The sequence below is a fragment of the Mesoplodon densirostris genome, chromosome X, assembly GCF_025265405.1.
Source record: "Mesoplodon densirostris isolate mMesDen1 chromosome X, mMesDen1 primary haplotype, whole genome shotgun sequence".
In the NCBI taxonomy this organism is placed as follows: Eukaryota; Metazoa; Chordata; class Mammalia; order Artiodactyla; family Ziphiidae; genus Mesoplodon; species Mesoplodon densirostris.
The window spans coordinates 48,732,368-48,749,670 of NC_082681.1; the positions used below are offsets into that span (position 1 = coordinate 48,732,368).

At 43.8% G+C, this 17,303-nt stretch overlaps 2 protein-coding genes across 3 annotated transcripts; both read left to right on the forward strand.

Moving 5' to 3' along the window:
* Positions 1-362: 362 nt before the first annotated feature.
* BEX5 (brain expressed X-linked 5) lies at positions 363-2,688 on the forward strand. 2 transcript variants are annotated; one of them, XM_060087335.1, is made up of 4 exons: positions 363-473; positions 658-855; positions 1,597-1,663; positions 2,097-2,688. In XM_060087335.1, exons 2-4 carry the CDS (start codon positions 853-855, stop codon positions 2,462-2,464), a joined length of 438 nt encoding a protein of 145 aa, XP_059943318.1. In that variant the 5' UTR covers positions 363-473; positions 658-852; the 3' UTR covers positions 2,465-2,688. The 2 variants fall into 2 exon arrangements, with proteins under 2 accessions (XP_059943318.1, XP_059943319.1); XM_060087336.1 differs by lacking the exon at positions 658-855.
* A 13,669-nt stretch (positions 2,689-16,357) lies between these two features.
* On the forward strand, positions 16,358-17,052 carry TCEAL2 (transcription elongation factor A like 2). The gene has a single exon (XM_060087407.1). The coding sequence runs from the start codon at positions 16,371-16,373 to the stop codon at positions 17,049-17,051; it is 681 nt and encodes a 226-aa protein (XP_059943390.1). The 5' UTR covers positions 16,358-16,370; the 3' UTR covers position 17,052.
* Positions 17,053-17,303: the final 251 nt, after the last annotated feature.

Sequence of the window (17,303 nt, forward strand, 5' to 3'; positions counted from 1 at the left end):
AGTGGAAGGGAAAGAAGTGGGCATTTAATATTATAGAAGAGGAAGACGCAATTCTTTAAAAGCTCCAGCACAAATCAGGACAAAGGCAAATACGACAAAATATTATGACCCGTTTGGTGTCGAGGATGCTAAATAGAAAAATAAATAAATAGATAAACAAACAAACAAATAAATAAATAAATAACGGATGGGCAGTACCCAGTGGTATTGGTGGGGGGAAGGTGGGAATGAGGAGAAAGGTTGCCCCGCCCACAACCCTCTGCAGCACCGCAGGTACGAACCATAATTGGGGATCTGAGCTCACAGTGACGTAGCCCTTACGAGACCTAGAGCCCGCCCTTGGATTAGTCCCTCCTCCCAGTTGCAGTCCTTAGTCGTTTGTGGCTGTGCGCCGGCTCGCTATTGCCTTGAAGACGGACGAACCTGCACCCAGGAAGGAGGAAGTAGTAGAAGCTGACCCGGATTCTTGGCAGGTTGGAGGGTGCTGACTGGGGAGGGGAGCAGGGGCCTCAGGGCAAAGACCAGAGCGGGTCCAAGACTGGATTCTCTCTATCCCTTCCCCGATGTCCACACGTTTGGTGCAGAAATAGAGGGCTTGGTGGGAGGAGATCAAGAGGGGCCAAGGGTTAAGAATGGGTACCAGTTGGTATCTCCTAGGAGGTGGGCGATCGGGCGACGCCTGGAAGCGAAGGACTAGAAAAGGAGACGGCGAGGAAACGGCCTGAGTCCTGCAGGGCGACGGGAGGGGGCGCACAACCGGTGACCCTGGGTTGGGGATGGCGGACTCTGCATCGGGTCTAGGCCACCGTTCCGGTATTTCTTCTCCACCCTCCTTCCATTTTGGAGCCAGAAATGGTGGGCTGTGGGAACTCCGGGGAGGGTTGGGGGGCGGGGACCGGGGCGGCTGCTGCAGATAGGGACAGGGATTAGGTCTGGGAAGCATGTCCCTTCTGTAGCGGAGGCAATCGATCGGGCGGGCTACCGACTTCGGGATATAGGCGGGGAACGAGAAACAGTTTCTGGTTCCTGCAGGTCGGTGTAAGCGTGGGCGCTGCCTGCGGACCCTGGGGTAAGCCTGACAAAGCGCTGACGCCGCAGCGGGGACAGGTTTGCAATGCCCACGTTACCTCTTCGCCCTTCATCCATCTTGATGCATAAAATGGTGGGCAGTGGCCCGAGGGTGAGCTCCAGAAAGTCCACTGGGTCCCAAAAGGTCCTGGCAGATACCCAGATTGAAATTCTTTATAAATGAACCACGTAGCCACCCAGCAAGCTCTTCGGACTCCTCCTCCCCGCAAGCTGTCCATTTGTGTTCAAGGAATGGTAATTAGATGACGGGAAGGACGAGACGGTGGAGATAAGGGGCCTAAAGAAGAGGTGAAACTGGTCTGGAAATAATCAGCTTTGATTTCTTCTGGAAGGCAGGGTAGCGCGTCACAGGGCGGGAAAAGAAGCTGTGAGACAGGATGGAGGAGAAAGAGAAGGCAGCAACATATTTCTAGCAGAGTCCTAAACCAACAACGGAGCTGGTGTCCCCCGATACTGGTCCTTTAGTCGAGTGATCAGTCCTGGCCATTGTCGAATTTCTGTCTGCAGGTCTTTACGTCCGTTGGTGCAGCAGATTTGAAGGCTACGAGAGGAAGACTGCTTCTGATTCCTGCAGGTATGGGAGGTGCCTGGGACCATTTGGTGTAGGGGTATCAGGGATCATAACAGAATTTGGGCGACTCCCAGCCCTCCCTGCCCCACTTAAGTGCAGGAGAAATCTGGCCGAGTCTTTAGAAACTGTGGGCCTGTGGCTGGTGAGGGAAGAAGGGAGTAAAGGGGCAAGCTCTGGGGTGCCCCTGGAGGGCATATCAAGATCCCTGTAGGCTAAGACCTGGTTTTTCAGAGACGGTCCAGGCCACAACCTGTCCTTCGTTTTTGTGCCACGAGTGGCCCTGGGATGGATTTTCAGGGAAAATGGTGGGCTTTGGGGCAGGGCTAGATCTGGGGCACCCCTTAGAGGGCACACAAAGTCTCTCAGGTGGGAAAACCTTTGCTCACAGAGCTCTGAATCCTGTTCTTACAAAACATTCAATCCTTTTATCTACTAGGAAGAAGAAGCAGGAAAAAAAATCTCAAGATGGAAAATGTCCCCAAGGAAAGCAGAGGAGAGGAGCAGGTTCCAGTGCAGAATGAGGAAGCCCGCCCTTTGGGAGGTGGTGAAGGCCAAGAACCTGGGGGAAACATTAGAGGGGAATGGGCTCCACCTGCCCAGGATTTTAGAGAGGATATGCCCAATAGGCTTGTCAATAACATTGACATCATAGATGGAGATGCAGATGATATGGAAAGGTTCATGGAGGAGATGAGAGAGCTAAGGAGGAAAATTAGGGAGCTTCAGTTGAGGTACAGTCTGCGCATTCTTATTGGAGATCCTCCTCACCATGACCATCATGATGAATTTTGCCTTATGCCTTGAATGCTGAGGTTAATAATCATAAACCCCCCTGCTTCCCAAACTTGCATTTTCTTGATGTACCCTTTACTGTGAACCTTTCGTGTTCTGTCATTTTTCTGACTGGAGATTTAATTTTCACTTTTGACTTGTCTGTAAGTTTTTCTGTCAGCAGGGGAGATTTTATCAACTTGCATGGAAAGATGTCTATTACATATTGTAAAGCTAATAAAGCCGTGTAGAAAGCAGTCTGTAGATATACTATCTCATTTAAAAGCATGCATATTTTATATATATATATACACATCAGAATGCGTCTTTTTCTTATTTTCTTTATTTTTTATCTGTTTTTTCCTCATTTTCCCAAAATGAATACACATGTGTCAGAAAAAAATGTAAGATGCAAATAACTTACCAATCAGCTTATAAAGGGAATGGAGACAATAAATACTTGAGGCACAATTTAAAGACATAAATCTTATATTACCTCTGGATCTCTTATTTAGCACAAACCTGGTAATTATTACAGATATGTTTCTTTAAAATCAGCCTATTCATCTATAAAATGAAGATAGTACATGCCTTATAGAACTACTGTGGGAATCAAATGAGGTAATGACCGAACTCTGTGGCTGGCTCAGTTGACACATGCAAGGCCCAGCCCTCTAGGTGTCCTTCATATTTAGGTAAGGACCAAAGGAGTAGGCCTACCAGCAAGTCCAGTTGACTGCCAGGTAGGAGATACCTTTCTACACCTATGCTGCTGTGTCTCCTTTCCCTGGATAATGCCATGACTGCTAGGCACTCCTTCCCCTTCTGCTAGGTTTTCCTCCCTCCACTGGTACCCACCACTGCTGATGTGCTGGAGTCTTAAAGGTAACAAAGACCCACTGATTTTTTTGGATCCCTGAGTGGTCTGAATCCCCAGTTTCCCCATTCAGAAATGTGGAGAATGCCCCTTCCTGCTTTAGAGTTATACTTAATTCAAGTGGGTACTTCCCCAGTGCTGCTTAAGGATCCAAACAGCCCTTTGCGGTTTTGCTCAGACTTTTGTCCTCACCCCCCCTTCCCCAAGATAAATCTGAGTGACACTCATGATAGTGTGCTCAGAATTCAACTATCTCTTCTATCCTCCCATGAATATGACCCAGTCTTCTTGGCAGTCCATTTTCTGCATAGACACTGCTACAGGTTTCACTCTTTGCATACACAGGTGTTGGGCTGGCTTTATGTCCCCAAGACTGTTCTGGTCCACACCACCCTCACCGCAGGAGTCCTTGGTAGTCTCTACTCACACCAACCTACATGGATCCAGAGCAGATTTCCTCTTCCTTTACTTTGATTTTTGCTCTGCTCAATAAACCTGTAATCACAGATCAGCGGGAAACAGGCTGAGACTGGGGATCCAGGAGATGGACCCTTGTTTTAGGACATGTTCCACCAACCAGTCATCACTGCCCCCTAACTAGACTGCCCTTCTTACAGTAAATATATTGTCTCATTTGTTCTGTTACCCTCGGTGCCTAGCACAAGTTCTGGTAAGTTGTACGGCACTGCAGGTAATTATAACTGACTTGAAAGTCCTGCAAGCTGGGCCCAGGTTTGCCTCTGATCATTTGTGAGCAAGTGACTTCTTTTCTCTGCAGACTGTAGCATGCAATTGAAAAAGGAACACTGGGCTTCCCTGGTGGTGCAGTGGTTGAGAGTCCTCCTGCCGATGCAGGGGACGCAGGTTCGTGCCCCAGTCTGAGAAGATCCCACATGCCACGGAGAAGCTAGGCCCGTGAGCCATGGCTGCTGAGCCTGCGCGTTCGGAGCCTGTGCTCCGCAACGGGAGAGGCCACAACAGTGAGAGGCCTGCATACCGCAAAAAAAAAAAAAAAAAAAAAAAAGAAAAAGGAACACAACAGAGAAAGCATTATACATCAGTTTCAACACATGGACATTGTAATATTAATATATGTCAGTGTTTATCAACATGTGTTATAAAGACCAGCTGCATCAGAATCACCTGTAAACTGGTTAACAATTCAGGAAACTAGGTTTTACTCCACATCCACTGCATCCTACAAGTTCATCAGACATCTCTGGACTTAAAGTGGAGACCCCAACTTTAGTTCAAGTTTGGACACTCCCCTCCTCATTACACACACACATACACACACACACACACACACACATCAGACTTTATTTTACCACTAGGTCATCCCCTTTTTAAAGAGACAACTTTTATTTTTATGCTGTTATCTTTAGTGCATAGGTTGTAACATTGGCTGCAGGTTTGAATTACCTCAGATTTTAAAGTGGAGCTCAGGACCCAATTCCAACTTATTGAATCAGACTCATTAGAAGTGAGATCAAGGGACCATTACATGGTAAAAGCACCCACAATGATTCTGATGTACATGTAGAGTTCAGAACAACTGGGTATAATTTGTCACTAAAATATCTTTGGTTTATTTTCTCTGCACTATCCTTGATTGACTGTGTGAGCCTAAGGAAGTCATTTCATTTATCTAGAATGTTTTTCTTGTGAAAGACACATCAGAGAGGAAAAATTACACCCCAAAATCAACCCATGAGATCCTTTTAAGATAGTAATGTCAGTGCTCCTCAAAGTTTGCTAGCCTATCAAATGCTTCAGAATCACATGTGGAGCTTGTTTAAAATACAGAATCCTAGCCCCACACCCAAGAACCACACTTTGATAATGGTGCCCAGGTAACTGCATTGTTAACAGGCTCCCAGGTAATTCTGATGCACACTGGAGTTTGAGAATTACCCATGCATATATTTTTATCCGAAGTATATTAAGGACAAACCAATAAAATAACTAAAAGAAAATATAGATATATGTTAATCTGAATCCAAGGAAAAGATCAGAGAAGAGAAGGGCTATCTGAACATTAGAAAAAGAAGAAAAGATGAAATCATAAGGGGAACAATTGGTATATGCTATGTAAAAATATTAAATATTCTGTAAAGCAAGACTATAAATAAAAGTTCAAGGGGAGGGTCTGTATGTCTTAATAAGATGAACTGAACACTATGTAATGCCTTTCACTCTCATTACAATATGGGGAAAATATAAACAATAAAATTAATAAAAATTACATTCCTCTTGCACATTTAAAACCTTGCTTGAGGGACTTCCCTGCTGGCACAGTGGTTAAGAATCCACCTGCCAATGCAGGGGACATGGGTTCGAGCCCTGGTCTGGGAAGATCCCACATGCCACGGAGCAGTTAAGCCCATGCACCACAACTACTGAGCTTGTGCTCTAGAGCCCACGAGCCACAACTACTGAGCCTGCATGCCACAACTACTTAAGCCCACGTGCCTAGAGCCCGTGCTCTGCAACAAGAGAAGGCACCGCAATGAGGAGCCTGTGCACTGCAACAAAGAGTAGCCCCCCGCTCACCATGACTCGAGAAAGCCCACGTGCAGCAATGAAAACTCAATGCAGCCAAAAATAAAATTAATTAATTAATAATTAAAAAAAAAACTTGCTTGTAAGAGTCTGTCCTAGCCATTTTGGATTTATCCATTAACAAAGGAGAGTTTATCTGCTTGTCTCAGGGAAAAGGTGGTAAGGTGAAAATAGGGATAAATACTCATTTGCCACTGAGCCTGCCACTCACCATTGGTATTGGTTTCCTGTGGCTGCTGCTTAAAAAAAACACACACACACAACAGAAATTTATTCTCTCACAGTTCTGGAGACTGGGAGTCAGAAATCAATGTCTGGGCAGGGCCAGGCTCCCACTGGAAGCTCTACTGGAGAATCCGTTCATTGCAATGTAACCCCTATCAAAGCTACAATAATCAAAATAGTGTGTTACTGGCATAAAGACAGACATATAGGCCAATGAAATAGAATAAACATCCAGAAAAAAGCTCGCACAGATATGGCCACATGATTTTCAACAGGGTGCCAAGATGATAAAATGGGAAAAGGACAGTCTTTTCAACAAATGGTGTTGGGAAAACTGGATATCCACCTGCAAAAGAATGAGGTTGGACCCTTACGTTACACCATATACAAAAATTATTTCAAAATGGATCAGAAACCTAATGTGTGAGGTGAAACTATAAAACTCTTAGAAGGAAACACAGGGGGAAATCTTCATGATTTCTCCCTTTGGAAAAAGAATGTCTATTTTATGCCTATTTCACCACTGAATTTGGAAACATGTAATTTCTTAATTTCACAGGCTCACAACTGGAGAGGAGTTTTGCCTAGGAATGAATTATACCTCAAGTCTCATCCAGACATGATTTAAATGATATTTAGATGAGACATAACTTGGAGTTGATGCTAGAATGGGTTAATGCTTGGGGCCTGTTGGTACTGGATGAAGTTGTTTTTTTTTTTTTAATATGAGAAGGACATGAATATTGGGGAGACAGAGGGTTAACTGTTAGGTACTGAACTGTGTCCTATAAATTCATAGGTTAAAGCTCTAACCTCCAGAGTAGCTATATTTGGAGACAGGGTCTTTAAGGAGGTAAATAAGGTTAAATGAGGATATAGAGTGGGGCCACAATCAAATATTCCTAGTATGCTTGTAAGGAGAGGAGGAGAAAAAGACCAAATGAGGGTATAATGAGATCTGGAGAAAGCAAATCCGCTGACAACTTGATCTTGGAGTTCCAACGTCCCGAACTGTGAGAAATTAAATTTCTGTTGTTAAAGTCACCAAATCTGTGTATTTTGTTATGGAAGACCTAGAAGAAGACCAATACAAGTTATAACACAGATTGATGGCTGCCAGGGACTGCGGAGAGAGGGTAAAGGAGGGAAACTGCTTAGTGAATAAGGAGTTTTACTTTGGGGTGATGGAAATGCTTTGGAACTAAACAGAGATGGTGGTTGCACAACACCGTGAATGTACTAAATACCACTTTATTGTTCTCTTTAAAACGGTCCAATTTTCTGGATTTTGTACTGTGGAAAAATATACATAATATAAAAATTACCTTTTAACCATTTATAAGTGTGCAATTCAAGGGCATTAAAGTACATTCACATTTTTGTGGAAGCATCACCACTATTCGTTTACAGAAATTTTTCATCATTCCAAACTGAAACTCTGTACCCATTAAACAATAACTTTCCACTATTCCCTTCCCCACAGTCCCTGGTAACCACTATTCTACTTTCTGTCTATATGAATATGACTATTCTAGGGAATTTACATAAGTGGAATCATACAGTGTTTGTCTTTTTGTGTCTGGCTTATTTAAATTAGCATAATGTTTTCCAGGTTCACCCGTATTATAGCCTGTAGCAGAATTTCATTCCTTTTTAAGGGTGAATCATGTTCTACTGAATGTATATGCCACATATTATTTATCCATTCATTTCTCAATGAACAACTGGGTTGCTTCTCCCTTTTGACTATTGTGAATAATGCTGCTATGAACATGGGAGTACAGATATCTGTTTAAACCTCTGCCCTCGGGCTTCCCTGGTGGCGCAGTGGTTGAGAGTCCGCCTGCCGATGCAGGGGACACGGGTTCGTGCCCCGATCCCGGAAGATCCCACATGCCGCGGAGCGGCTGGGCCCGCGAGCCATGGCCCCGGAGCCTGTGTGTCCGGAGCCTGTGCTCCGCAACGGGAGAGGCCACAGCAGTGAGAGGCCCGCGTACAGCAAAAAAAAAAACAAAAAAAACAAAAAAAAACCTCTGCCCTCAATTCTTTTTTGAGTATATACCCAGAAGAGGAATTGCCGGAATATATGGTAATTATATGGATTTTTTTAAAGGAAATGACAGTTTCCCACAATAGCTGCACCAATTTACATTTCCACCAGCAATGTACAACTGTTCCAATTTCTCCATATCCTCACCAACACATTATTTTCTGAGTTTCTTTTTATAGTAGCATCCTAATGGATGTGAAGTCATATCTCATTGTGGTCTGGGTTAGCATTTCTCTAATGTTGAGCATCTTTTTACATACTTAGGCCACTCGTGTATCTCCTTTGAAGAAATGCCTATTCAAGGTCTTTGTCCAATTATTAGTTGGGCTCTTTTTGTTGTTGTTGAGTTGTATGAGTCCTTTATATAGTCTTGATATTAACCCTTTATCAGATATATGATTTGCAAATATTTCCCAATCCTGTATGTTGCTTATTCACTCTCTTGATAGTGTTCCTTGATGCACAAAAGTATTTAATTTTGATTAATTCAAATTGTCTTAGTTCTGCTGCTATAACAAAATACGATAGACTGGGTAAATTAAACAATAAATACTTATTTCTCATGGTTCTGGAGGCTGGGATGTCCAAGATCAAGGTTTTGGCAGATTCAGTGTCTAGTGAGAGCTCTCTTCCTGGTTTGCAAATGGCTGCTTTCTTGCTGTATCCTTACATGGTGGAGAGAGAGCTCTGGTCTCTTCACCTCTGTGATCTCATCTAAATCTAATTACCTCCCAAAGGCCCCATCTCCAAATGCCATCATATTGGGGATTAGGGCTTCAATATATGGATTTGGGGAGGACACAAACGTTCAGTCCATAGTATTCCACCCCTGGTCCCCAAAATCTCATCTAAATAGTATCTAAATGAGATATGGGTGGGATTCTAGGTGTGATTCATCCTGAGGCAAGATTACTCTCCATCTGTGAACCTGTGAAACTGAATAATTTATGTGCTTCCAAAATACAATGTGGAACAGGTATAGGATAGACATTCTCATTCCAAAGGGAGAAATAGGAGATTAGAAAGGGGTGATGGGGGACTTCCCTGGTGGTGCAATGGTTAAGAATCTACCTGCAAATGCAGGGGACACAGGTTCGATCCCTGGTCCTGGAAGATCCCACATGCCATGGAGCAACTAAGCCTGTGTGCCACAACTACTGAGCCTGCGCTCTAGAGCCCATAAACCACAACTACTGAAGCACTTGCACCTAGACCCTGTGCTCTGCAACAAGAGAAGTCACTGCAGTGAGAAGCCCGTGCACCACAATGAAGAGTAGCCCCTGCTCACGCAACTAGAGAAAGCCCACGTGCAGCAATGAAGACCCAACACAGCCAAAAATAAGTAAATAAAATAAATAAATGTATAAAGAAAAAAGAAACGTCACATGCAAGAAGCACCAAAAAAAAAGAAAAAAGAAAAAAAAAAAGAAAGAAAGAAAGTGGTGATGGGTCCCAAGCAGGTCAAAACCTAGCAAGGTAAATCCCATTACATCTTCAGGCATGAGAATAAACCTCTTTGGTTCCATGCTCTGTCCTTTGAAGTTTTGTTAGTTTTCTGAAAAGTTCATCAGCCACTGCCTCATGTTTATTCCTGCACCGTGTCTTCTCAAAGCTCTTGTTTAATTTTTTTTAGTTTTGAGTGTGCTATTGCTGTATTCACTGTTCTAAGATACATACTTTAAATGGGAAATGCCTGAGAGATCTCCTTCTTACCCCTCCTTGTTATTCGAATGTGGCATCAATAGGTTTCCAATATGTTCACTTTCCCTCTGACATGGGACACGACACCCAGAAAGGTCTTCCTGGCATTGAGGGACAAAAGGCCACTGAATCTAGTAAAACCTGACTCTTGATCAGTAATGCTTTCAGAGAAAAATTTTGATCAAAAGGGTGAAAATATGAAAACTAATAAACAAAAACCTCTTTTAAAATGGAGTCAGGAGGCCAGAACGGAAAGCTCTCATGCCCTACCACTCAAAGTCAATTGCAGACCCAACAGAAAGAGAAGTAACTTTACATCCCCAATAGGAAGAAGGTTACTACTTTACTACCCAGCTGGAAGAAGGAAGAATATCTCCTTGCCTGGTACAGCTCAGCCAATGAGAGATTGTCACAGCTCAGCCAGTGAAAAGCCACTACACTTTGAACTCCCAATTTCCTCCAAAGGTCTCTTTGTGTATAACAGCTCCTCCCAACTCCCCCTTCTACCCTATTAAAGAGCATTCCTCTCCTCTGTTCTCCAGACTTTGTGGTTTGCCATAGCTTACATGTCCCGAATTGCAATTCTTTGCTATTCCTGAATAAATCTATTCTGTTGTTAAAATAACTGACTGTTTTGGGACTTATCTGGTGGTCCAGTGGGTAAGACTCTGTGATCCCAATGCAGAGGACCAGAGTTCGATCCCTGGCCAGGGAACTAGATCCCACATGCATGCTGCAACTAAGAGTTTGCATACCACAAGTAAGAAGTCCACACAACACAACTAAAGATCCCACATGCTGCAGTGAAGATCCCACATGCTGCAACTAAGACCTGGTGCAACCTAAAAAATAAATAAATAAATATTTTAAAAAGTGAAAAACTGGTTGTTTTATTGTTTTAGGTCAACAGCACCAATTACCTAACTTTTTGTCTATGCTTTGGGTGTCATATTCAATAAATAATTGCCATATTCAATGGCATGAAGTTTTTCCCACCTTTTTCTTCCTTGGTGTTCAAAGTTTTACTTCTTATGTTGAGATCTTTGATCCATTTTAAGTTAATTTTTATAAATGGTGTAAAGTAAGGGTCCAACTTCATTATTTTGCATGTGGATATCCAGTTTTCCCAGCACTATTTGTTGAAAAGGCAGTTTTCCCCCTGTTGAATAGAAACTAACTGGAATGAGAAATTCACTAGAACACCTCATTGGTGGACTGGCTGATGAAAGAGTCAGTGATATTGAAGATAGGTGAATAGAGATTTTTGAGTCTGAGAAACAAAAAATAAATAAAAATGAAGAAAAGTATCCAGACACAGAGAACCCTGAGACACCATCAAGCATACCAACATAGACATAATGAGAATATCAAAAAGAGATGAGAAAGAGAAAATGACAGGAAAATACATTCAAAGATCAAATATGATGAAAAACATTAATCTATAACTGACTTCTAATCAGAAATCATGGTGATCAGAAGACAGTGGCACATCATTTTCAGAATGTGGAAACAAAATGACTGTCAACCAAAATTTCTTAACCAGAAAACTCTCCTTTAAAATTAAGAATTAATTAAGAGTTTCCCAGATAACAAATACTGAGAGAATTTTAAAATATTTAGTACTGTTCTGTAAGAAATACTAAACAGAATCCTTCAGGTTGAAATGAAAGGACACTAGATGGTAACTTGAGTCCACATGAAGAAATGAAGAGCACTGGCAAGGTAACTAACTAGGTAAATATAAAAGACATAGTGGTAGGCCAAATAATAGCCTCCCAAAATATATGCATGTCCAAACTCTGTAACCTATGAATGTTACCCTATATGGCAAAAAGGGACTTTACATTTGTGATTGTTAAGGATCTTGAGATGCAGAGATTATTTGGATTATCTGGGTGGACCCTAAATGCAATCACAAGGGTTCTTATAAGAGAGAGACAGAAGGAAATTTTAAGCAGAAGAGGAAAAAAGTGATGTGATGATGGAAGCTGGGAGACATTTAAAGATGCTCTGCTACTGGTTTTGGCGATGGAGGAAGGGGACACAGTCAAGGAATACAGCCCTAGAAGCTGGAAAAAGGCAAGAAAATGGATCCTCTCCTAAAGCCTCCAGAGGCAGTGTAGCTCTGCTGATACCTTGGTTAAACCCCATGAAATTATTTCAAATTTATGAACTCCAGAATTATAAGAGAATAAATTTCTGTTGTTTTAAACCAGTAAATTTGTTGTACTTTGTTACAGCAGCAATAGAAAATTAATACAGACAGTATATGTATATTTGTTTATAACTCTTTCCTCTCCCATTTGATTTAAATAAGATAATTATAAAACAGTGTTCATGGGCTTATGATGGCTAAAGATGTGGTTTCCATCAAGCAGTCTGAAATCGATCATTTAAATTTCTACCTTAAAACACTAGAAAAAGAAAAGCAGCTTAAACCCAAAGAAATCAGATAATTAGAGTGGATATAAATGAAATAGAGACTAGAAAAACAATGGAGAACATTATTAAAACAAAAAGCAGTTTCTTTAAAAATATTTTTTTAAAAAAATCCTACAAACCTATAAGTAGACTGCCAAGGAAAAAAGGATGAGGATTCAAATTAATGAAATCAGGAATGAAAGAGTGGACATCACTCCCAATTCTATGTGTTTAAAAAAGATTATAGGGTAATACTATGAACAACTGTATGACAACAAATAAGACCAGATAGGTGAAATGGACAAATTCATATAAAGACACAAACTACCAAACTTGACAAATAGAAATAGAAAGAAAAGTAACATTACTGAAAGTGGCAGGGTATGGAAATCCAGGACTTCATCCCCTCACCCCGAAAAGCAATTAATAAACTGGCAAAAACTATCAGAATCAACTTTTGCAGAACTCTGGAATCTAGTCAAAAAATTACAACTGGGGGAAATTTGGTGCAGAAAGAAGCTCCTGCTTTGTGGCAAGAAATTTTAGACTGCCTGCCTACCATCACCCATGCCCCAAATTGGCAGTAGTTTGTGGATGGCAGCCTACTATCCTGGTTAAGATTGCTAGTGACAGGAGGAGGAATTTGTATCCTATTCTCATAGAAATGTGGTTGATCTTGGTCTGTCTGGTGGCGGTCTCAAGGACCAGCACAAAATTTCCCTTTGTCACAGAAGACTGAGAGCATTCCCAGGACTGGAGCTGGAACAGTAGCTTCCTAGGTGGCATTTGCCAAAAGTATTTAAAGTCAAAGGTATTGGCCACAGCAGCCTGGGGCAAGGAACAACATTTGGGCTAAGCAAGAGACAAACTGAGAAGCCTAGGTAGGAAGCATTAGGGAAAAGAGATACATGGCGAAACAAGCACTTTTAAACACTCACATATACTGGGGAATCAAGAAGTTTATGTACATGCCCGAGATTGAAAAAATGCTCAGAAAAGGCCACAGAGGACGCTAAGCATTCACCTTAGCTGGCCTTTAGGCTCTGCACAAGCAGAAAGTAAAGCATTTAAAAAGTGCTTCAGCGCAGAGCTCATCTGTAAAGACTGGGAAAGTAGGGGTTTTTTTTCTTTTGTTGGCTGTAGGCATTTAAAGTGACTCTGTCCAAACACCAGTTGACCACTAAGCTAATGAAACACAGACTTCAGTGGCCAAATAAGACCAAAAATGCAGAATTTAAAAAAGTATTTTTTTAAAAGGCTCTAAACAAGGAAACAATAATCCACAACAGAGAGCAACAAATCCTGTGAAGTGGGGGAATCTGACTTCTAGAGTTGACACTTGCTAATATTCAAAACACTCAGATTCCAACACAAATTGTGAGGTATATAAAGAAATGAGAGAGTATGGTCCATTCACAGGAAATTAAAAAAAATTATTAGAAACTGACTGAGAAAGTTCATGTATTGGACTAACTAGGCAAAGATTTTAGATGAATTGTCTTAAATATGCTCAAAGAGCTAGAGGTAACACTGGACAATGGACTAAAGGAAATGAGGAGAAGAATGCCTCAGAAGATATAGAATATCAGTAGAGAGACAGAATATAAAGAGAATTAAACTATGAAAAGAAACTAAACAGAACTTCTGGAAGTTAAAAGTACAATAACTAAAATGAAAAGCTCAGTAGAGGGGTTCAAAAGCATGTTTGAGCAGGGAGAAGAATAAATAAGCTAACCTGAGGACAGGTCAACTGAGATCCTTCAGTGTGAGCAGCAGAAAGTGAAAAGAAAGAACAAAAATGAACAAAACCTAAGAGACCCATGAGACACCATCAAGCATACTAATATATCCACGATGGGAATCCAAGAAGGAGAAGAGAGATAGAAAGGGGTGGAAAGAAGTTTTGAACAAATAATGGATGAAAATTACTCAAATTAGAAGAGAGACAATAATCTGTGCATCCAAGAAGTTCATTATTTCCAATCAGAATAAACTTAAAGAGATCCAAACCAAGACACAGTATAGTCATATCATCAAAACCAAATATATGGCACTACACTGTAGCAACTATAATGTTGTCAATTTTCTAGTTTTTGAGCTGGGTTGTGGTTTCACAAGAGTGAAAGAGGAAAGGGAAGGGAAGGGATGGAAAGAAAGGAAAGAGGGTCAACAGGGGTCAATGATAAGAGGAAGCTGTGAACCAAGGATTTTGATGATTCTGTTCATCTGTGGTCCATAATTTTGAATGTTTTAATGCACCCTTTTTTTCTTTTTTAACTTTTTAGCAGTCTGACATTCTCTCTAGATGAGAATAGGTTAAACGTTGGAGTGCAAGTTTCCAGTGTGGAGAGAAGTGAACAGAGAAGGCGAGAAGGAAGTTGGTAAAATCAGTTTGGGGTTATAGATTTTGAGGTCCCTCAGGGACATTCAGGCGGTGGCATCCAATAGACAGTTGGCAAAGAAGGTCTGAGACTCAGGGGAGGGAATAACCTGGATATGTAGATTTGGAAATCATCTGTGTTAAGAGGGAAATGAACAGAGATCAGCCAGGGAGAGAGAAAACATGGACCGGAGAAGAGCAGAGGCTCAGGACATAGCTGCTACTCAAGGTGGCAGCGCAGCTTCCTGGCTGGCACCACCACCAGGGCTCTGGAGTCAGGCAGAGTTGGTCTTGAAAGCGGGCTGTGGGGCTCCGTGTGGAGCGCTCTTGGAGAAGTCGGGTACCCTCCCTGTGATCAGCTGTCACAACTGGGGATGAAGGGCATCTCAGAGGGATGCTGAGCGAGGACCTGAGAGGCGCCAGGTAAAGCACCTGCAGTCAGGAAGCCTCCCCCCACCTGCTCTGTCGGTAACTCCTCCTTCTCCAACCACCCCGCCCCCACACAGTCCTCAGCTGTCCGGTCCCTCTGGGATGGGGCGGGGGGGAGACCGAGCTCTGGTGACGTGGCGCTCACGTGACTGGCCGGGCACCCTGCAATCTGGTCCCAGCGCCGTCGCTCCCGTCGACCGCGCAGAACCAGCTCCCGGAGCTGCCCGGGTGGCGGGCGAGGGGCGAGCGGGCTTAGGTGAGCTAGAGGAGGCGCAGGCCCGGCCCGGGCGCTGCAGGTCAGTGTGAAGGTGGGCGCTGCTGGCGGCCCGGGTGGGGGTGGAAGCGGATGGGACTAGGATCCGGGAGCAGCGGGGAGAGGGGAAGGGGTCCCGAGATGGGTGAGGAGGGGCACGGGGCGCGGCGTGGGCAGGTGGGGAGGGAGGACCCTGCAACCGGCCCTGCCGCCTCTTCGACGCCCCTCCTCTGCGCCCTCCATCCATTTTCGAGCCTGAAATGGGGTCGGGGGGACGGGGGGAAGCAGTGCGACCGTGAAACGTAGACAAATTCTGGAAATAACCCCCCTCTCACACTCTGCCCCTATGAGGAAATATTGATCTCCGCGTAAAGGGGTGGGGGCGGGGCGGGTTGCCTGCCGGGGAGGGGTCCCAGCGACCCAAACAGTTTGTAAAGCATCCTGGTCTGATCCTGAGGCCTGACAAAAAGATTTGGCGACTGAGGTGCGGGGTCAGGGGAGGTGGGGGAGGCAACGGTGGATGAGGAGGGCCCAGATTGCGTCCTCGGAGCTCCCAGCCCTTTCTCCTGTCTGTCCGCAGGTCTGTGAGGCTGTTGTTCCCAGCATTCTGCTAGGCTACAAAAAGAGGAGAAACTTGTTCAGATCCCCGCAGGTCAGTGAAGGAGAGGGCACTGGACAGGGACCCAGAGGAGTGGGGAGTGTGGAGGGCACGGCCCGGGCAGAATTGGGGGCCCCACTGTCCACTTCCCAACACATTTACACACACTGCCATGCTGAGCAAGCGTAGGGAAAAATGGCAGGGTCTGTCTGGGAAATGATTGGCTCAAGTGTGCACGAGGAATGGTGGGATAGAGGGTGGGCAGAAGGCACACTAGGAGGGCTGGGCCAGGTCCGGGGACCCCTGACAAGGGGCGAGAAGCAACTGCTGCTATCCGGACCTGCATTCCATTCCCAAGCCCTCATCTCCCTTGTTTCCTCTTTGTCTTCTCCTCCCCTTGCCCCACCCCATCCCCCAGGACAGAAAAGGAGGGGACACTCAACATGGAAAAACTCTGCAGTGAAAATGAAGGAAAGCCTGAGAACCAAGGCAAGATGGAAAACAAAGAACAGCCACTGGATGTGGGAAAGCCGGGAGTAGCTTGTACTGTGGAAGACAAGGAAAAGTTAGAAAACAAGGGAAGGACTGATTTCAAGGGAAAGGCAGAAGATGAGGAAGTACTAAAGGATAAGGAAAAGCCAGAGAGTGAGGCAAAGCCAAAAGAAGGAAATCCAGAGAGCCAAGGAAAGCCAGTGAGTGAGGGAAAACCAAAAGAAGGAAAACCAGAGAGTGAGGGAAAGCCAGTAAGTGAGGGAAAGCCAGTGAGCGAGGGAAAGCCAAAAGAAGAAAAGCCAGCCAGCGAACCAAGGGCTGCAGGAAAGCGCCCAGCTGGGGATGATGTACCCAGGAAGGCCAAAAGAAAAACCAACAAGGGGCTGGCTCAGTGTCTCAAGGAATACAAGGAGGCCATACACGATATGCATTTGAGCAATGAAGAGATGATAAGAGAATTTGACGAGATGGCCAGGGTGGAGGATGAGGTGAAGAAAACCAGACAGAAACTGGGGGGGTTTATGTGGATGCAAAAAAGTTTACAGGACCCCTTCCACCCGAGGGGCCCAAGGGAACTCAGGGGTGGCTGCAGGGCCACACAAAGGGGCTTTGAAGACATTCCTTTTGTGTAATGCCCCTGGCAGGCGTTTACCAGGCCCTGTGCTTTAAAGTTTTGCAAATACTTTGCTTTAGGGGTCACTCTTGTTATCAACAACTTTTTGATCCAACTAGAGTACTCTGTCAGTAGGAGATTTTTACCCATGTGCATTAAAAAGGCGTTATGATTCTTGGAAAAATAAAGCAGCTTATAATATCATCTACAGAATCGGTCCCCTTTTGTAAAAGAACAGAAATTTATATTGTACATCTATGCACAGGAAAAA

What these genes read in the sequence shown, in the direction of transcription:
- BEX5 (XM_060087335.1), top strand. An exon ending in ACTGCTTCTGATTCCTGCAG is followed by an intron (nt 1,664 to 2,096) that starts GTATGGGAGGTG and finishes TTTATCTACTAG; the next exon opens with GAAGAAGAAGCAGGAAAAAA.
- TCEAL2 (XM_060087407.1), top strand. Translation starts at nt 16,371, where the DNA reads ATGGAAAAACTCTGCAGTGAAAATGAAGGAAAGCCTGAGAACCAAGGC.